Source organism: Castor canadensis, chromosome 12 (assembly GCF_047511655.1).
Source record: "Castor canadensis chromosome 12, mCasCan1.hap1v2, whole genome shotgun sequence".
NCBI lineage: Eukaryota > Metazoa > Chordata > Mammalia > Rodentia > Castoridae > Castor > Castor canadensis.
Genome location: NC_133397.1, coordinates 22,030,908 through 22,052,839, shown reverse-complemented (window position 1 = coordinate 22,052,839; position 21,932 = coordinate 22,030,908). Strand labels below are relative to the sequence as shown.

Below are 21,932 nucleotides of genomic sequence, written 5' to 3'. Positions count from 1 at the left end.
TAGCAGTATTTTACTTCGAATGTGTATTTATTAGTAATAAGAACAATTTTTAAAACCTTTCAGAAAACACAATGTAAATGTAAGAGTCAATCGCATCAACTTTCATTCCTATAGATCATACAGAATCCTAACCCTTAAGAATATTTGCTTCATCTGAAGGACTGTATGAGACTGGGGGAAGGAGGCTCCACAACCAATAAATGGTACTAGAGCAATTGGACATGCATTCTATAGGAGAAAAAAAAAAAGAACCTTGACCTAAACGCCATGTCATAGCAAAACTTAACTCAAATTAGACAGAGGTTTGTATGTAAAACATAAAAACATAAAAGAAAATCTTTGGGATCTAGGATACACAGAATTCTGAAGACATCAAAAGCATGACTGACAAAAAGAAAATCTAAGTGCACAACTCATAAACTGAACTTCCTCAAAATTAAAATTTTTGTTCTGTGAAAGCCCATGTGAAGAGGATGTAAGAAAATGTCTGCTACCTATACATCAAACAAACCACTACAATTACTAATGTATTTAAAAAAAAAAAAAACCTCTCGAAACTGAACAGTTTAATAATCCAATTAGAAAATGGGCAACTGAGTGAACTGCCTTTCACAAGAGGATGTACAGATGGCAAATAAGCACGTAAGAGTTCGATGCCTATGGCCATCAGAAAAGTGCAAATTAAAAACCACAAGGTAGAGGCTAGGGTACAAGAGCACTTGCCTAGCATATGGAAGGCTGATTCAATTGCCACTACTACAAAACAAACAAAAAACCCACAATGTAGAGCTGGGGATGTAGCTTAGTGCTAGAGCACAACAATGCATTCCATCTCCAGCACCACAAAAAACAAACAAGCTGGGTGTTGTGGCTCACGTCTATAATCTCAGCACTCTGGAGGATCATAATGACAGGGGAACTGGTGGCTCCTGCCTATAATCCTAGGTACTTGGGAATTTGGGATTGGGAGGATCGAGGTTTGAGGCCAGCCCAGGCAAACAGGTCCAGGACCCCATCTCCAAAATTAATCAGAACAAAATGGACTGGAGGTGTGGGCCAAGTGGTAGAGTTTCTGCTTTGTAAGGACAAACCCCATTCCCCTCCCTCCCCCCCCCCCCCAAAAAAAAGAGAGAGATCATCACTACACATTTACCACAATAGCTATTTTAATACAAAATGACAACATGAAATGCTGGTGAGAATGCAGAGAAACCAGAATCACTCATACATTCCTGGTGACAATCTGAGAGCGTCTTATAAAACTAAATATGCAACTACTGCACTCTGGGGCACTTATTCTAGAGAAATGAAAAGTTGTAACACAAAAAATGTATGCAAATATTCATAGCAAATTTATTTAAAATAGCCAAAACTTAAAATCAACTGGGCGTTGGTGGCTCACACCTGTAATCCTAGCTACTCAAGAGGCAGAGATCAGGAGGATCATGGTTCAAAGCCCAGGCAAATAGTTCACAAGTTCCTATTTCAAAAAACCCATCTCAAAAAGGGCTGGTGGAGTGGCTCAAGGTTACGGCTCTAAGTTCAGGCCTTGTACCACAAAAAAACAAAACTTGAAATAAGACCAATGATGCTCAGGGAGTGAACAGTTAAAACTGTGGTAGATACATTACTACTCAACAACAATAAAAAAGAGATACACACAAAACCTTGAATGAATCGCCAGAGAATTATGCTAGGGGGTGGCGGGGAATCCTGAAAGATTACATTCTTTATATTTCCATTTATCCAACATTTGTGCAATCACAAAATTTTAGAAGCGGAGGCCAGACACATAGTTACTAGAGTCTGGAGAGGAGAAATGAGGGTGTATGGTTTATAGAAGAACATGAAGAATACTTGAGCCTTAGAACAGTTCAGTATCTTCACTATGGTGATGGATACATGAACCTACACAATTCACAAAACTGCACAGAATTTAACACATGCACAGTAGAATTTGGATCATGAAAGTCCCCTGAAAACTCATCTGTTGAAGGTTTTGTTCCCAGTCTGTGTTGCTATTTGGAGGTGGTAGAACTTTTGCCAGGTGGGGGTTGGGGGAAGAAGTCAGGTAGGGCACTGGAGGTGTGACTTTGAAAGGGATACTGGGACCCCAGCCCCTTTCTCTCTCTGCTTGCTGGCTGCCATGAAAATAGGCCTTCTCTGCCACAAGATCTGGGCCATGCTGTACTATATCAAGCAACCCCTGAAACCATGAGCCAAAATAACTTTTCCTCCCTATAAATTATCTTAGGTATTTTGCTACAACGTCACAAAACTAATACTACACACAAATGAGGAAAAATGAAATGGGAGTTTTGTTAAGGCTTGTGTTTTGTACTAGATGCCAATATTCTGGTTTGACATTTTATAGTTTCCAAAAAAATGTTACCACTGCTGGGCACTGGTGGCTTGTGCCTGTAATCCTAGCTACTCAGGAGACAGAGATCAGGAGGCTCTCAGTTCGAAGCCAGACTGGGCAAATAGTTCATGAGCCGCTATCTTGAAAAAAATCCTTCACAAAAAAGGACTGATGGAGTGGCTCAAGGTGTAGGCCCTGAGTTCAAACCCCAGTATCTCAAAAAAAAAAAAAAAAAAGTTACCACTGAGAGAAACTGGACAAAGTACACAAGGGATAGCCCTCTGTATTATCTTTTCCAACTGCATGTGAATCTACAATTATCTTAATAAAAAATTTAGTTAAAAAAGGACTGGGTGGCCAGGCACAGTGGTTCATATATTTAATACCAGCTACTCCAGAGGTGGGGATCAGGAGGACTGTGGTTCAAGGACAGCACAGGCAATAAAGGACACTACATCTCAACAAATTAAACCCAGCACTGTGGTCTGCATTTATAACCCAAGCTAGGGGAGGTCACAGGTAGGAGGATCATGGTCTGAGGCTGGCCCTGGGCAAAAAAAAAAAAAAAACTAGACCCAAACCAAAAAATAACTAAGACAAAAAAAAAAAAAAAAAAAAAAAAAAAAAAGGCTTGGAGCAAGGCTCAAGTGCAGAGCTCCTACCTAGCAAGCCCGAGGCCCTGGGTTCAAAACTCATTACCAACAAAACGAAAAAAAAAATGTCTCCATGATCATTATTACTGATATGTAAGAAACAAATCAACACTGTCCTCTGTTCTGATTTTGATACACTGTACTTTTTGGGTCTCTGGCATAAAGGTTTTCCATTTCCTAATGCTTTATAACCTTGGATGCTCTGTTTCTGCAACAAATTAGAATAGCATTCCATCACCAGTTGTTTCTTTTCCTCAAAAACATTATTTTTCATATCTGGAAAGAAGGATAAACATAAAGCAATCATGTAAGCTTGCAACCAAAATACATGGCAGTATCTTTAAAGAAAACTTTTTTCTCATTTCTGATTTCCATTCGGATTGAAATTTCTTCACCAGAACTTTATTGTAACCATCTTCTCAAATTCCTTTTCTTACAACAAAAACTTAACTTACTTTATTTAGCCTCAATTAGTCATCTATATGAAGGAACACACTCCATGATTTTTTTCAAGAATTTTACCAATCGTATGGGTTCCATATTCTCTTAATTTCAACACCCTTTAAATTCTTTCTTTATAACTTAACATTCCCATAAGCAGTTTTTACATGTACATCTCTTTAGCTAATCACACAATTTATGTTCTGTGATTAATAACAGTCTCTTATTTGTAAATCAACCATTAACAAGCCCCCCACTTCTCTGTTCAGCACAGCTGCTACCACAGCTCTGCCTGAGCAACCTTGTACTGCTACAAGTTGAAACAGATTTAGTACTTCTACTGTTCTGTTCTTTCTATAAGCCACAAAAGACTGGTAAATTCCTTTGCCTCTCTCATTATACACCAATCCTTAAAAAGAATTTATCTCTAACATTATTAACTATGCTCCATTATATTCTAAGTCTCTAAAGGACAAGTAACCCCTACAAAATCCTTGATACTGGTGCTGAGACTTGTTACTTCTCTAATCTCCATGCCTCCCTGGCAACTCCACTTTTCAAACTGAAGATAAGAACTATCCTATCACTGACATTTTTGGAGGATAGACAGCACACAACAATGAAATTGTGAAACCAGAAACATGGGAATGAACAGAATTGGCTCTGGATTCTAATCAAAACTCCTCCACTAATTAGCCATGTGACCTTTGGGAAGTTGCTTCTGTTCTCTGCAAACTCACTGTAGGATTCATTCCAGCATGAACATTCTGTGAATCTAACATTCCAAGGGGGTGTACGTATAGATACGCACAATAAAGACAAGCTTGCCTTCAATATCTAAAGACAGACCAGTGGTTCTGAAGCATGGGAAAGTCCTACAGGGGATCCTCACTGACCACTGGTTAATAGTAGCTATCACCTGGAACTTAAAAGGCTATCTGAGATCAAATGCTTTTTTAGAAGCAGGGTCAAATGTTACTTTTGTGGGTTTTGCTAGTACCCACATATAACTATATTTACCAACAAAATACATGTAACAAAATTTACCAAGTTAACCACTTTTTAAAACTGTGGTAAAAAAAAAAAACAAACATATATCCTAAATTTTCATTCTAACTATTGGGACGGGTACAGATTGCTGGGGATTAAGCTCAGGGATTCCTACACCCTAAACAAGGGCTCCAACTCCTGAGCTCCACCTTCTTATACCCTCAGGTCTATCTTAACCTTTATTTTTGAGACCAGGCCAATGGGGCCCAGGCTAGCCTCACACTAAAGATCCTCCTGCCTCCACCGCCAGAACCTAAAGATTAAAGTACATGGAGGATGTAAGCAGGCTACACAAAAATAGTATGCTATTTTATATGAGATTCTCTCAAAAAGTGAGACTATCTCCAAAAGGGCTAGAGGTGTGGCTCAAGCAGGGAAAGCACCTTCCTAGTATGAGCCAAGAGTTCAAGCCCAAAAAAAGGTAGTTGTTTAACAAAGTTACTAGTTTTGGATATTTCAGTAGTTGATTTGACTGTAACTCTCTTGGCAGTATATATTAATTTGGTAACATATTTCCCATTTTGACATGGTAGTTACATGAACTTGCCCCAAAGCACAACTTTTTTTTTTTTTTTTTTTTTGGTGGGGGGAAGTACAGGAATTTGAGTTACACCTCCAGTCCATTTTGCTCTGGTTAGAGATGGGGGTCTCAGGAACTATTTGCCCAGGCTGGCCTTGAAATGCAATCCTCCCAATCTCATGGCGTGAAGCACAACTTTTTGTGCTCCCGGTGAAAGCACTTTTTAGTGGGTGTTTCTCCTGGATGTGTTATTATTTGGCATTGCTAATCCTATCTCCACCCCTAAATTTATTATTGCTTTTTCACAGGAAATATCTTTTAATGGGAAATGAAGTCTTTGGGCTCCTCCTAAGAAATTAAACTGATAATGGCTCTAGCCCCTAGGAAAGGTATGATGCATCTTCTTTATTGTCTGAATATTTTAGCTAACTTTTGGAGGACCAGGCTGGTTCACTAACCTGCATTTAAAAACAAGTTGACTAAATTGAACTGAGCCCATTTTATCTAGAGTGGCTGCTTTTTAGAAAAATGGGCCAAACCTTTGTCATGTTAAGCATGTCTGGGCTATGCTATGATTCTCAGGCAGCAGCTCATGCTGCAGGAATGTCAGAATGCCTAAGGAATTTTTCTCACTGGAACATGTACTTTTAAGAGTCATTAAAACTATACATACTTTTCCCAAAAAACACGTACAAATGGCCAATAAGCACATGAAAAGATGCTCAACATCAGCACTAATTAGGAAAACACAGATCAAAACCACAATGACATGTTACTTTCCACTCATTAAAATAGCTATATCAAAAAACCAGACAAGCAGGAGCGCCAGTGGCTCATGCCTGAAATCCTAGCTACTTAAGAGGCAGAGATCAGAAGGACTGCAGTTCGGAGCCAGCCTGAGAAAATAGTTTGCGAGACCCTACCTAAAAAATACCCAACACAAAACAGGACTGATGGAGTGGCTCAAGTGGTAGAGCATCTGCCTAGCAAGTGTGAAGCCTTGAGTTCAAACCCCAGTACCAAAAAAGAGAAAAACACATGGGCACCAGTGGCTCATGCCTGAAATCCTATTCAGGAGGCAGAGATCAGGAGGATGACAGTTCACAGCCAGCCCAGGCAAATAGTTCAAGACACCCTATCTTGAAAAACCTCTTCACAAAAAAGGGCAGGTGGAGCAGTTCAAGGAGTAGGCCCTGAGTTCAAGCCCCAGTACTGAAAAAAAAAAAAGAGAGAGAGAAGAATCCTCAATGAAATTCCCTTGTACTATTAATGATAAATTAAAATTTTAAAAATAAGAGGATCCTGGTTGTACTACCTATCTGCCTACCTGCCTTTATTATTTATCATTCACCCATTAAAGCACCCACTTCTTCTAGGTGCTTAGCACTTACCAGCAAAAATACAGGTGAATATCATTATCCTTGTGCAACTTATATAGCCCTTAGAGTCACTTTGAGATTGCTTGAGTGTGGAACATACTAGTAATTTGTTTCTGCAACTCAGTTTAGTCTGTGTAAATCTGACCACAAATATGTAATTTCTAATATGGATGTGTGAGAGCTCAAAGTATACAGAAAAATTTAAATACAGTAGTCTTGGTGTTATAAGCACCATAAACCTATAAAAATTATTTCTTCAGGGTCTGGCGTAGTTACTCAAGTGGCAGAGTATCTGCCTAGGAAGCGTGAGGCCCTGAGTTCAAAACCTAGTACTGCCCCCCACCACCAAAATTCTTTCTTCAAAGAGTCAATAGCCAAAATGAAACTAAACTGATTGTGCATGAAATAATGAGGGCCTGACTTTTTTGAATCTGCTCCTTCAGAACACCTATAAGATGACCACGTCTACACAAACCTCAGACACTGGGGTTACAGGTATGGCTCAGTGATAGAGTACATGCTTAATAAGCACAAGACCCAGTTCGACCCCAAAAATCAAAAAAAAAAAAAAAAAAGCACAACCATTAAATGACAACTCACAAATTTCATTATCATATATACTCAGAGAATGCTCTAAGTTAAAAAACAACAACAAAAACAGAAAGAACCCTCTATAACTGTATTCAAAGGCAACCTGGAGAGACTTTGACAGCTCAGGTCACCACAATACCTGCAGCTGTTACTGGCCTTTCCTGTGTTTAAGAAAACCCTGCTCCTAAACTAATAATATTTAAAATGTCCTAAAGTAGTATACATTCAAAGTATTCCTAGTTATCTGCAAATTAACTGGCTACTTTAATTGTTTAGACATGCAATGTTCAATGTTAGCCACACATAGCTGTTGAGCACTTGAAATATGCCTAATATAAATTGAGATGAGCTGTGAGTATAGCTTACACCAGAGGTAAACTATGTAAAATAGCTCAATTGCTTAAAATTGACTGCACAATAAGTTAACAGTGACTATCAAAAAAAGTTAAAATTATATATGTAGCTCACCTTTCTTTCAAACAATACTGGTTTAAATCAAAAGAAAATTTCTAAATCTATGCACGGAACCAATACATAAATGTGTTTAAGCTCCAGAATTGTACTGGTTTTCTTAGCTTACGCTACTCAACGTCTTGTTATCAAAAGAAAAAATCTTATAACAAAATAATGTAAATGTCATTATTAAAGAGACTAAAGTGAAACTGTTTAGCAGAGCACCAACAAATATTTAGGTGGCCATCACGTGTGTGCAGAATATTCAATTTATAAAGCAACATATTCTGTCACACTTCAGTAGCACAAGGGTCATATATTCTATATATAGCTAATGTGCACTGTGTCCTGCAAAGTGTCTGGCACCATGCTACGTGCTTTACTCTCACTGACCCATAAAACCCTCTCCAACTATCCTATGTAGTAGATACTTTTATTAATACTATTTTAAAAAGAAACTGAAGCAGGAGGTTAAGAAACTTGCCAAAGGCGAAGCCCAGAGTTCAAACCCCAGTCCCACCAAAAAAAAAAAAAAAAAAAAGAAACTTGCCAAAGTTGCACAGGCCTGTGGACTAGGATTTGAACCCAGCAGACTTGATCCAAAACCACTACATTTTTTCCAAAAATGAAAGGACAGACCAAGATTACAACATTATCTTACAGGACTGGGTTTCAGTCGTATGCTTCACAAAAAGAGTGGAGAATACCCTTGTCCTTCCAGCTTCACTGTAGACATCATGTCCAAGCAAGGATACTCAGATTCCCCACAATCTAGGCTAGTCTCCTCCCTGGGCTCACTATGGAAGCACTTTACAGACTACTGTACTGGTCCTCATCAGAAGCTCAAGGGGTCTAGTGTATTCACCACTTATCCCCAATGTCTGTAACAGTGCCTAGCACTAGGTGCTCAATAAATATTCGCTGACCGATCTAACCACCTGACCCACCCAGCTATAGAGGAAAGTGAAATATTAAAAGCAAACTTATTGCTAGGAAGTGCTAACCCACAAGACAAGGCACAGAACAAATTCTAAGTTTTATGAAAATCAGGTTACTGATAAATACCTGAATATCTTGTCATAAGAAACTCAAACCAGGCTCAGGGGCAAGGCTCCCAACAGTAGTGTAACCCTGAGTTCAGTCCCCAGGAAAAGAAAAGAAAAGCACTGGGGAAGTTGAGGTAGGAGGACGGAGAGTTGGGCTACATAGCCAGTTCAAGGCCAGCCCAGACTACATAATGAGACCCTGTCTCAAAAAAGAACCCAAGATGATTATAGATACATGGACAGATAGGTTGACTGAAGAAAATGCAAGCCAAAATTTCAGTAATGTTACAAATTGGTTGAAATCAGTTTAATTTTGACCATTCCCAGAGTTCAATGATAACTACAAGTGTTTCTCTACTCTAATAAAATTGTTACTTTTAAATAGGTTTTATTGCGCTGCCCAAATGCTGGAGCTGGCCTTCACATGACAGAGGCGACTAGGTGTCCTTTAAGGAATTTGTGGGGGGAGGGGAGTAGTTTTCATGTACAATCACTTTACAAAATTAGCTTAAGTGCCAGAATCAAAAGAGACTTTCTTAGAACCTTCCCTTTTCTTTTCTGAAACAGGAACCCAATGAAAAAGGCCAATTTTACTTCCACACCGGGTAATTCTGAAACATGTGGTGAAAGTACCTTAGAAGTCCTTATGACTATGACTGGCAAATTACTTTCCTGTAAATTCTAGCATCAATTGCAACAGAAGGGAGAACTTGACTTCACACAGTCAGGCTAAGCACAGAAACTGATCGTCTTCCTCAGATTACAGCCTCTAGGGATGTCTAGAAAAAGCCCTGGGAGGCACTCATGCTGTCCGTGGATTCGCACCCCGAGCGCGGACAGCCTATTTGACACATCAATGGATTAATCAATGCTGACAACTCACTTTTCCCCTCTAGCCTGTCTTAACTATCCCTCACACAAACTCAACTTTACACGAAGTCATGACCATATGGAATCTTGTCTGGGCCCCCATGTACAAATTCAGGCCTTCACCACCTACAGCTAGGATAGTTTCAACTCCAATCCCTAAACATGTCCCTTACAAATACCACACATCTAGTAACTACACACAAATGCGGGAACAGCCAGGCCAAGAGTGGCTTAAAGACACAGGACACTGGAACCTGGTTAAATGCTCTCAGTAGGCACAGAGAGCAGAGTGGCAGACTTGAAAGCAAAAGACCGGATGGAAGGCATAGGAAGACCCCGCCCCAGTAAGCTCGATGCCGATTCAAACAGCAACTTAGGTCTGTCGTGTAGAATCGGGATCCCTGAAACAAAGGCGTGTATTACGGGAAGCAAGATGTCTGGAATAGAAGAAAACAGCTTGCAGCCACCGAGACCGTACACCATCATCGTCCCACAGGTCTTACCTATGGTGGAAATAAAGGTGGTGTTGAAGGCATCATCCGAAAAACGAAAAAGGACACAGGTCTTCCCCACTCCCGAGTCCCCGATCAGGAGCAGCTTGAAAAGCAGGTCGTACGTCTTCTTCGCCATTGGGAGGAGCGGCTCGGGCTCTCGCCGCCGGCGGCCCCAAGGGATCGGTCCCTCTCACTACAGCCAACTCCTCACCCGGGCGTTCTTGGGCCGAAGGACTGGGGAAGCGTGGGAAAAAGGAGGGCTCGAGAGGGCGCGGGAGACCTACGAACGGCCTCGTCGAGGAAGCCCCGACGGTGGCGGCGTCCGTGCCTCCGAGGGCGGCGACGGCGGCTCCGCAGCCTCTCCCAGGCGCTCCTCCCGGTTCCGGGGAGTCGGTCGGGACAAAATGGCCTCCCCTCCCCCTTCAGAGCTGCTCGGCCGGGACGCTCCCACGGGCGAGCTAGCGAGCTCTGCCGTCTAGGGAGCGCGGCGGGCGTGAGGACAGCTTCTCCAAACAGAAAGTCCGCGCTAGGACGCCGCGAGTGGGGCGAAGGAGGACGGCCAGCCGACGAACCAGGCTACATAGCCCCAGGAAGCCGAGACACCCCGACCAAAGCCACCTTTCCCCCGTGCCCTCTTACGCCGGCGTGCGCGCTGCCTGAGACGCACGCAAGGACGTACGCCCGCCCTCCCCTCCCGCTCTCGTCCTGCGGTCCGCCTCTGCGCACGCGCACGGGAGGGCGTGGGGGCACGAGGGGGCGGAGCCTGTAGCGCTTGGCCTCAGTCTGAGGCCTGACTGAGAGGGGGCGAGGGGCGGGGCTAGAGAGGGCGAGGCCGCGGGCGCGCTCCCTGTGGCCGCCTGATAGGGTGCGCGGCGTTAGGTGCACGCCCCGCGGGAGGCGCTGTCTAGGGACTGCGCAGACGCTGCACGGCTGAGTAGCCCCTGATTTCCCCCGTACCTTGCGTTCCTGGGGTCTCCTGCAGGCTGCGCTGGAGTCCCCGCACCGTCTTTGTCACGAGTGTGGACCTGAGGATCTAGGCGCAGCAACTGACGTGGTGGTCATGTAGGTGTAGCTCGTAGACCCGAGGAAAAGTAGCGCTAGCCTGTTTGCTCAGACCAGAAGCCTTCCCGAGTGTCCTCTCTCGTGGGCCCGCCGTGACAAGGGGACACGTTAGCGCCCCATCCCGGTCTCCTTAAGGAGCAAGAGGTGACGTTCGAGAGAGCAAGAGTTTGGAAATGGAGAAACTGGCCACGCTGCTCGTATTGGGATGATGTAATCGGCCTTCCGGGGCGAGAAGAGGAGGGTGAGGGACACCTGGGCACAGGGAACCTCCCCACGAATGGAAGCCTGGCTTCCGTGCCCTGCGCCGAGAGCCTGCTAGGCCTTAAGGGTCCTTGGAATCCCTGACAGCCCAGAGCTCTGGGCTAGGGGGCGGGGAGGGCCCCTCCCTGCAATCGGAGTCGGAAATCCAAAGGTGGTGAAGCCTGCCCAAACTCAACCAGCCTCTTTTCTTTTTTCTTTATTTTTTTCCTTTTTCTTTTTTGAGTCAAGGTCTCGCTGTGTAGCCCAGGATGGTCTGGAGTTCGTGATCCTCCTGCGTCGACCTCCCCCAGTGCATGCACCACCACTCCCTGGCCCTTGCATTTTCTTTTCATTACCCTCTTCCTTCCTCTTTCCCCATCAGTCTTTCCCTTTCCTCTTGCGCTTCGTAATTGAAACATCCGTGCTTCTGACCTACCATCTCAGTATACTCCATGACTCCAACACACATAGGATGCTGTGGCATAGTAGTTGAACCTGGTGAGCTGGTTCGACCAGAAAGAGTAGAAAACCCTAAGACTGCTGGAGCATAAGAAGGAGACTGAGAAAGAAGTAAAAGCTACGTTTGCTCACAGTCTCACCTTCGTCAAAATACTTGTGTATTTATTATGTAATTAAAATGAGCCTTTGAGGCAGTTCCGGTCATCACGTTTTAGTCTCCTGTTCTTTAAAGACTTGTCTTAAGTTCATGTACCTCCCCAAACACTCCTAAAACTTCAGTCACCAAAAATGCTTGTGTTCTCCAATACAGCTCCCTCTTCAATGGTTCTGATTGCTCTTCTTAGTCTTACACTGAAGGCTTCCTATTCTCTGAATCTTTCTTCCTCCAGTTGTGAATGTCTTGTGATGAAAGTCAACAATTCTAAAATAGACTACCTTGCAAATCACAGGGTGAACTCGGTCAGTGCTTCTCAGGTTTGTCATCCATTCAAAGTTGTAATCTTAAGCACCTCAGGAAAATCTTCACTGTTTTGATTATTCCTTTCCAAATAAGTTTAACTCAAACCCCAGTGTTGCAAAGCATTTTGAAAGTGTGCAGGTTTTCTGTTTTTTTGACACAGGGTCTGGCTACATAACCCAGGCTGGCCACCAACTAGTGATCCTCCTGCCTCTGCCTCTCCAGTGCTGGGATTACAGGACTGAACCACTGTGTCCAGCTACGCCTTTTATTATTATTCATGTAGAAAGCTTTATTTGAGCAGGGCGCTGGTGGCTCACACCTGAAATCCTAGCTACTCTGGAAGCAGAGATCAGGAGGATGGTGTTTCATAGCCAGCTCAGGCAAATAGTTTGCCAGATCCTATCTGGAAAAAAGCTCAACAACAAAAAAGAGCTGGTGGAGTAGCTCAGGTGGTACAGTGCCTGCCTAGCAAGTGGAGGCTGTGAGTTTGAACCCCAGTACTGCCAAAAATAAATAAATAAATAAATAAATAAATAAAAGCTTAATTTGGAAAATAATACCATCACATAAATTTGAGGCTGGGGGCATGGGTCAAGTGATAGCTTGCCTGCCTAGTAAGCACAAGTCTCTGAGTTTAAACCCCAGTACCACCAAAAAAGTTGAGAAGTAATGGGCAGCTGAAAATAAATTTAAAATGTTTTTAAGAACTTCATCGTACATCCAACAGTTTTATCAATTAGAACCTTTTCATCGTGGACCGTTATTTTGAAACTTTTATTAACAAATCGTATTTACTATTGAATCACTGAATTTTAAAGAGTCTTACCTTTGAAATCATAATTCAACTCCTACACATAATTGACAAATGAGTCTGAGATTCAGAGAGGATAGGGACTTGCCAGAGGTCACAGAGTGACAGAGTCAGGACAATATAGGCAAGGGAAAAGGGAAGGAAACCTCCACAGATCAGCATTCTGCACAAAGGTAAGAACTGTGGCAGTCTCAGCCAGCAGTACTTAGTAATTGGTACTTAGTATTAACTTAGCAAAGTTAGCTAAAAGTTTTGCTGGAATGAAGCTTAAGCATTAAGTCACATCCACCACTGAAACCAGTGGAAGTGATCATGGCAAGGAAGACCTCTGACTTTAGAAAAATAAATAAATAAATAAAGTGAGGATCTACATAGGCCTACATGGTCAGTGAATTTTGAAGTTGTATTGGATACAAGTGGAAGCAGTGAAAGAAAATGCAAATCTAATATTAAGGTGGGGCTTAGGATTTTTTCAAAATTGTTCTGTAATGAAGCTAGCCCAAATATTGACAAACCCAAGGAGAAAACAGGCACATAGGGTATAGCTTAGTAGTAGAGCACTTGCCTAGCATGCACGTGGCCTTGGGTTCCACTCCCAGCACCACAAAAGAAAAAGGAGGGAAGGAGGGAGAAAAGAGAAAGAAAGGGAAAGGAAAGGAAGAAGGGAGAGGAAGGAGAGGACAGAGGGGAAAGGAAAGGAAGGGAAGTGAAGAGAAGGAAGTATATTTAGGTGGTGGTGCATGCCTGTAATCCCAACACTTGGGAGGCTGAGGCAGGATTTTGAGTTGAGGCTAGCCTGGACTACATAGCCAGACCCTGTCTGAAAAAAAAAAAAAAAAAATGTTGACTCAGGATCATCAGTGTCCTCATGCAGTAGTGCTTAGTGTCTGTCCCAGATTTCTTACCCATTTATCCTCCACTCCAGCCTTGCTCTTTTTATTCATAAGAATAGAGTCTTCCCTCAATCTTGCCCTGCTATGTCCTGTCATAGGCTTACTGTCAAACCTAGCCCTCCAGTCTTTGGGACTTTGCCTATTTACTGCCTATTTCCTGTGTTCACACCCATAATCTCCTGAGGGACTTCCTTGAGGAAGGTTTTTGTGACTGTCCTGAGGCAGTTGGATTGCCTGGAGGCTACTGTTTTTATCACCATGCCTTCTGAGTTTTCCTTCCCACAGTTACTATGTATCTTCCTGTCTTCAAAGTTAGTTTAATGTGGTTCTCTCCTGAGAAATGTACCCTCTCCTTAGGTCACTGGCCACTCTTTAAATGTACTCACTGCAGCGCTCTTCCTTAGCATTCTTGCTGGAAGTAACTTGTATACCCTTTGAACTCCCTTGCCACTTTTAAAAATCAATTATATTTCCCCCTTTCTATTTCACAAGTAATAAACATTTCAGAAACAAACTGCAGATAAGCAAATCAAAAACTTTAATTATTAAAAAATAGCTGGGGCCAGGTGCCAGTGACTCACGCCTATAATCATAGTTACTTGGGAGGCAGAAACCAAAAGGATCAAGGTTCAAGGAAAGCCCAAGCAAAAAAGTGGGACCCTATCTCAAAAAAGAAGCCAGATCCAACACACACACACACACACACACACACACACACACACACACACACACACAAAGAGCTGGTGGAGTGGCAGAAGAGGTAGAGCGCCTACCTTACATGTGTGAGGCCCTGAATTCAAAGCCCAGTCCAACCAAAAAAAGAAATACTGTTAAGGTTAATAGGGCAACTGTGATATGCTAAACTTGGAGTCAGACAGTGTAGCTTCTTCACAAATCAGCTCTGCTAGTGAGTGGCCGGATGACAATGGATGATTCATTTAACCTCCTCACTAAGCCTATCTGTCTCCTTTACCAAGGGTATTGGAGTTCACAGGATTGTTTCAAAAATAAAAATAATGCATATAAACATACTTTATATTATGTGAACACTATGCCAATATAAATTCTTGCTATTATTAAGAGGCAATGAATTACACTATAAGAAAAAGCAGAAAAGTTACAAGTAAACCAGGCATGATGATAAACATCTGTAATCCCTGCACTGGGGAGGCAGAGGCAGGAGAATCATGAGTTCGAGGCAGCCTGGGCTACGTAGTGACATTCTGCCTCAAACCCCCTTCTCAAAAAAGCAAATCAAAGAAGTAAAGTTAGAACACATGTAAATTATCAAAACAAAAAGCCATCCTGGAAGAAAATTGGTGCCAAAGGAAGTTGAATTAAGAACAAAAATAGGGGCCTAGTAGAGTGGCTCAAGTCATAGCAAGTGTGAGGCACTGAGTTCAAACCCCAGTGCCACCAGAAAAAAAAAAAAAAAGAAAGAAATATAGGTCACAGAGGGAGAAAGGTTAGGACTGGCAAAAGGAAGAATCAGACCTGACTTCAGTTAAAAGATTTAATAATATCATTAAAAGTAATAATGGGGAGGCTGGAGGTATGCCTTAGTGGTGAGAACATTTGCTTAGCATGCTCAAAGTCCAGGGTTCAATCTATAGCTGGAAAGGAAGAAGGAAGGAAGGAGAGAAAGAAGAGGAAAAAAGAGTAAGGAGGCCAGGTGCTGGTGGCCTGTGCCTGTAATCCTAGTTATTCAGGAAGCAGAAATCAGGAGGCTCATGGTTCAAAGTCAGCCCAGGCAAATACTAAGACCCTATCTTGAAAAAATCCATCATAAAAAAAGCACTGGCAGAATGGCTCAAGGTGTAGGCCCTGAGTTCAAACCCAGTACCAAAAAAAAAAAAAGAAAGAAAAAAAAAAAATCTTAAAAAAGAGGAGGAGGAGAAAGAGAAGCTTACATTTATAATGCTAGCTCTACAGGAGGCCTTAGGTTGGGAGGCCATAGGTCAGGAAGATCTCAATCTGAGGCCCACCTTGGGCAAAAATGAGAGACTTGATCTGAAAATAACTAAAAGCAAAAAACAGCTGGGAGTGGGGCTCAAGTGGTAGGGAGCCTGTCTAGTATGAGAGTATGAGGCCCTTGAGGCCCTGAGATCAAATCCCAGTACTACCAGGAGGAGGGGGGATGAGGGGGGGGAGAAGGAGGAGAGAAGAAGAAGAAGAAGAAGAAAATTTGTGGCCTGACCAGTAATTCTGAGAGCTTCCCAGTAGCCTTTCAATAAATTACTGTTCTGCTTCTAAACCCAAAGTCAGTTCTAGATGCAGTCAAGACCTCTAGCTGATACACTTGCTTGTAAGTGGAACTCCCAGGGGAACTCATGGGAGTCATGGGCTCCATGACCACTTTCTCTTTCCCATCCTCTGCTGAACATGAGCTCAAACTTGGTTCCTGTCTGCCAGGAATCAAGGCTGCTGCTGTTTCCATCCTTCTGTTTCTGCATCCTGAGGTCTCAGCAGTGGGCCTTGTGCTGTCTGGGGAGGAGGTCCTCCGGATCACCAAGGGAAAAGGGACACAGGCAGAGAGACAAGAGGCAGCAGAGACTATTTTTATATTTCACCTAATAGTACAAGTTTTCATTTACTGAGTTCCTGCATTGTGCTAGCCCTTTACAGGCATGACCTGACAATAATACTTTGAGGTAGAAACTATTATAATCCCCATTTTCAGATGAGGAAACAAGGATTTAAGGGACGTTAAGAAGGACGGAAGAAGATAATACCTGGGACTTCCTTTAACATAATGCGGGGAGAAGTGAGAGCTGTTGAAACTGTTCCAGGAATGGGGGGAAAGAAAATAAAGGAGAATGATGGAGGGGGTGAATATAACTGTGATATATTGTAAGAACTTGGGTAAATGTCACAGTGTACCCCCAGTCCAGCAATAAGAAAAGCATAATGGGGTAGGAGGAAGAGGAGACTACAGAAGAAACAAGTTGGTCATGGCCATAAATTGTAATTATCCAAGCTGTATTATGGGCATGTGGAAGTGCGTTATACTAATATGTATAATTTGTATCTATTTGAACTTTTCCAGTACCTCTCTCCTAACTTCCTCTTGGATTCCTGGAAAGATGCCTAAAAAATGTGCAAGCAGAAAGGATGTGATTTTTCACAGAACTCAAAAGGGAATTCAGAAGTCTCAACTAATTTCTGCTCATGTTTTCCAGGTTTACTGGGGAAAGGAGTAACAATATAGCCAGATAGCAACAGCCCTCACCCAGAGCTCATTGGAGGGAATATGGCCTTGTTTTCTCTGCCTGCTTCAAAGGAGATACACAGACAGCCCTTGAGAGTGTGGTTGGCAGCCAAAGTTTTCTAAAAACACCCAGGCAACAGCTGTCCTGTATTGTCACCTGACCTGCCAGGCCCTGAGTCAGCACCACACCCCTTCCCAGCCTCTCCTGCCAGCCAGATCTGACTTGCCCTTTGCTGGCTGAACTGAACCAGTTGAGCCAGCCTGGCCCTTCCCTGTCCCAGCATCCTCCTCAGTGTCAGCTTCTTGCTCTCTGACTCTCATCTGAGGTTCCCACTCCCTTAGGCTGCCCTTGTCATTCACAGCAGTGACCTCATGGCTGAAACTTACCACTGCCAAGTCCTTGGACACATGGAATCCATCCCTGAATGGAAAGGATGAGCCAGACACCAGCATCTCCTGTCATCTGCCAAAGTCTTCCTTCTCTGAGTGTCTCTGGGACTTGATTTAAGAGAAAAGCAGAGCCACGGGTGGCTCACTCCTGGAATCCTAGCTACTGAGGAGGCAGAGATCAGGAGGATCACAGTTTGAAGCCAACCCGGGCAAATAGTTCAGGAGATCCTATCTCGAAAATACCCAGCACAAAAAAGAGCTGTAGAGTGGCTCAAGTGGTAGAGTGCCTGCCTAGCAAGCATGAAGCCCTGAGCTCAAGCCCCAGTACTGCAAAAAAAAAAAAAAAAAAAAAAAAAAGCAGAAATAGATGTAAAGACACCACCTCTCCTGTAGAACAGGATTCCACCCCAGATTCAATCCAGGAGGGGATCAGGCTGGGGCATATAGAGACCAAATTTCTTTTGTTTTCTTTTTCTTTCTTTCTTTCTTTCTCTCTCTTTCTTCCTTCCTTCCTTCCATCCTTCCTTCCTTCCTTTCTCTTTCTCTCTCTCTCTCTCTCTCTCTCTCTCTCTCTCTCTCTCTCTCTCTGTCTTTCTTTCCTTTCTGAAACAGGGAGTCTCCATACAGCCCAAGCTGGCCCAGAATTTCCTATGTAGCCCAAGTTAGCCTTGAACTCAAGATCCTAGTTTCTCTACCTCCCTAGTGCTGGGATTACAGATGTGTACCACCATGCCCGGCTACTTTTGGTCTGTGCTTCTGTAGAGAACTTCTCATGGGTCCTCACACCCTTTTCTTGATCTAGACATGAAGGTTCATGATACACTTTCTTGTAGTAGAACTCCCAGGGGAACCCATGGGAGTCATTTGCTCCATGACCACTTTCTCTTCCCCATCGTCTGCTAAATGTGAGCTCAAACTTGGTTCCTGTTTGCCAGGATCCAAGACTGCTGCAGCCTCCATCCTTCTCATCCTTCTTCCATCCTTCCATCTTCCATGTAAGTGCTGACATACATACTCCCCAGGAGTTCCTGGGAATTAAATCCATCACTGTGGCTGGAAGATGCAGACACTGAACCCGTTGCTGGGTCACTAAGGTCAGATGTCTCCTTGACACAACTTCCTCCCTTGGGCCACCAGGCCAGCAGGTCTGAATATGGTCCTGCAACTTATAGTCTGGTAACTAACCTCTGGGAGCCTCAATTTTTGTCACCCATTAAGTGAAAATACAATACCTACTTTTTTACAGGGTTATTGTTAGGGTTAAAGTCTTGTGCAAGCACAATAAATGCCCACTAAAACATGAGTAGTCACCTTGACTCAGGATTGGCTCTTGCTCTAAGCCTTCAGGCCTGAGACCCAAGCTCCATCCAGCTTTCATCTACCTTCTCATGGTTCCCACATGGTCCGGTCATTTTCTGGTCACCTGCAGGCCCAGACCTTATCACACCATTGTCTGACTCCAAGATGCTACACACTTAATTTAAGCCTGTCCCCCGGGCTACTACCATAGGCAGATCTGGTTATTTCTTCTCCCTTTCTTTAGACTCAAAACCTTTAGACTCAAAACTCCTTAAGTGTGAGTGCACTAGGTCCCTTCACCCATTGCCATTTTCTAAGTATCCCCATTGTCTAAAGACCTGTTGCCTTGATTCTGCCATACTCAAACAAGGGTTTGTCAAAGTTCTTCAGCACCCCCTAAAGTACGGAAGCCACAACCGGGCACAATATACCAACACGGTCCCACCTGGTAGGGTAGAAAGGAAACCGTGTTTCTCCATGCACACTTGTCCGAGGGTATTGAGGACATTGAGGACTGGGGTGTGACTCCAGTGGGAGAACACTTGCCTAACAAGCCCAAGGCCCTGGGTTCAAACTCCAGTACTGCCAAAAAAAAAAAAAAAAGAAAGGACTTTGACAACTCTTTGACAACTGTGTCGTTGTGTTGACTCTTTCAGATCTGAGGCCAAGTAAAAACCCTAGGCCTTCTTCATGGACTGTAGCTAAGCCTCTCACATTTTATACATCATAGCTGGCTTTATAGGCTCTAACTTTAATATTTCACCTATTCATCATTACTAAATGTCACTTAATATTGTCTGACAAATAAGTTGCAAAGAAAAAGGAGACAACTTGAAGAATAAAAGAGACTTAAATGACATTATCAACTGATTGAAATCTATGGACCTCATTGGGTCATTTAAACTAATGAACCATCAAAACCTTTTTATATTTAGAAACCAATTAGAAATTTGATAACTATTTGATGGGTTATGGAGTGACTAAGTTTTTCTTTTTTTTTTTTAAATGTATGAAAATAGTGTTTGAGTTTTGTTCTTTAAAAATATTTCTGTAGGTGCCGGTGGCTCACACCTATGAAACCTAGCCACTTGGGAGGCTAAGATTGGGAGGATTGTAGTTTGAGGCCAGCCTAGGCAAATAGTTCATAAGACCCTGTCTCGAAAATAACCAGAGCAAGATGAACTGGAGGTGTGGCTCAAGTGGTAGAGTGCCTGCTTTACAAGAGCAAAGCTCTGAGTCAAACCCCAATCCCACCAAAAAAAAAAAAAAGTATTTGAGACATGTCAACATGAGGGAGGGGGAAGTAGATGGGAGGATAGTTGAAAAGTGTTGAAGGTAGATGATTGGCACACTGTGTTTATTCTCCTATGACATCTACACTTGTGAATGTTTGAAATTATCCAAAATAAAAATTGAAAGAAAATTATTTTGGATCTTGCTGCTGTCACCCAACTTGGTAACTATTTTGGGTCCTACACCCTCCTTCATTCTTGTAAAAGTGATTGATCGCCCTGTCTATACAATTCTAAGTAGTTCACAAACAGGTCAACCTGCTCCACCAACATCTACTATATTGACCTGTTAGTCAGTCCTCTTTGGAAGTGGCTGGTCAGTGAACTGTAACTCCACCCCGTTCAATGATCCAGCCTTTGTTTACAGAGCATCATGAAAGACTTGCTTAGCGCCTTGCAGAAATCAGTGTAAAATTCCAAGCATCACCCTGCTCTATTTGTTTTTTTCAGTGCTGGGGATCAAACCCAGGGCTCATGTATGCTAGGCAAGTGCTCTACCACTGAGATACACACCAACACTATTTTTTTTAATTAAAAGTTTTGAGCCATTTGTTCTAAGTGAATCAGTGTTGGTTCCAAGTATCCATCTTTCTTTTCCAAAGCACTTTAAGGTCACTTTTTTTTTTTTTTTTTGGTGGGGGGTGACACTGGGGTTTGAACTCAGGGAGTCACGCTTGCTAGGCCAGCACACTACCACTTGAGCCACTCTACCAGGCCCACATGGTTTTTGTTTTTGTTTTTGTTTTTGTTTTCCAGTACTGGGGTTTGAACTCAGGGCCTACACCTTGAGCCACTCCACCAGCCCTTTTTTTGTGATGGGTTTTTTTCATGATAGGGTCTCACAAACTATTATTTTTATTCATTTATTTATTTTTTAGTAAAAGTAACAGTAAAGTTTATTAGGAGAGGAGAAAAGAGAGAGAAGAATTTCCTGCTCCCCATGCAGGATATGGGAATAAAGACTCCACAAACTATTTGCCCAGAGTAGCTTCGAACCATGATCCTCCTGATCTCTGCCTCCTGAGTAGCTAGAATTATAGGTATGAGCCACTGGTGCCTGACTAAGGCCCACATTTTTTTTTGAGACAGCCTCACTATGTTGTCCAGGCTGGCCTCTACTTCAGATCCTCCTGTCTCAATCTCCTGCATACTCAGAATACAGGCATGTGCCACCTCAGCCGGAATGTTCACGTTTTAAATAGCCCAATTTTGACATAAATATCATTAATCGACCTCTCTATAGTTCGTCCCCCACGTAGTCAACAAGAGTATTACACACAGTGACCACACACACATAATTCAGGCCAGGGGAATCAAAGACTAGTCTTGGATTTTTGTTGGGAAGGACATATTCTTTTGCTGCTCAGTTGGAAGGACCTAATGCTATAGATACCGGTGACCATCTTGCCACTCCTGGGGAGAGTCTGTCTGGCAATGGTGCCAACCCAGTGCACAGCAGCTCTGAGAGATGGAAGAAAGGGATCTTGGATTACAGTGTTTGAGCCTCTAGATTTAGCTCTGACCAAAGCCACGAACCCCCGTAATTTTGGGCTATGTGAGCCAATGAGTTCTATTCTCTGCTTAAACCACTTTAAGCTGGATTTCTGTCACTTGGAAACGAAGTCCTGACTAATACTGCATGCTGGTGTTTGAATAGCGTAAAGCATGATCTAAAATGTTCTATGTTGGGTAGGGACATTTTGTCTGATTGTATTGTGTTTACCACTTTTGTGGATACAACCCAGGGTGTCAAGCATGTTAGGCAAGCTCTCTACTCACTGAACTACACCCCCAACCAAATCATTTTGTCTTTGATTGATATTTTTTGGTAGTGTTAGCAATTGTACGCAGCATTTTTATAGCACTTTTATCAAGATTCAATTCACATACCATAAAATTCACCCATTTGTTTGAGGTTTTTTTGACACAGGATCTTGCCATGTAGTCTAAGCTGGCCTC

The 21,932-nt window shown here is 42.9% G+C and overlaps 1 protein-coding gene and 1 non-coding gene across 2 annotated transcripts in view; one reads left to right on the top strand and one right to left on the bottom strand.

The window, feature by feature from the left end:
• Rab10 (RAB10, member RAS oncogene family) overlaps positions 1–10,519 on the bottom strand; it is a 70,141-nt gene extending 59,622 nt beyond the window's left edge. Inside the window, exon 1 of the mRNA XM_020162980.2 lies at positions 9,869–10,519. Within this exon, the coding sequence (XP_020018569.1) occupies positions 9,869–9,995 (127 nt within the window). The 5' untranslated portion in view covers positions 9,996–10,519. The remainder of the gene's footprint in view (positions 1–9,868) is intronic.
• Positions 7,030–7,165, top strand: LOC141415274 (small nucleolar RNA SNORA44). The gene has a single exon (XR_012440261.1). It is a non-coding gene; the product is annotated as a small nucleolar RNA SNORA44 (small nucleolar RNA).
• Positions 10,520–21,932: the final 11,413 nt, after the last annotated feature.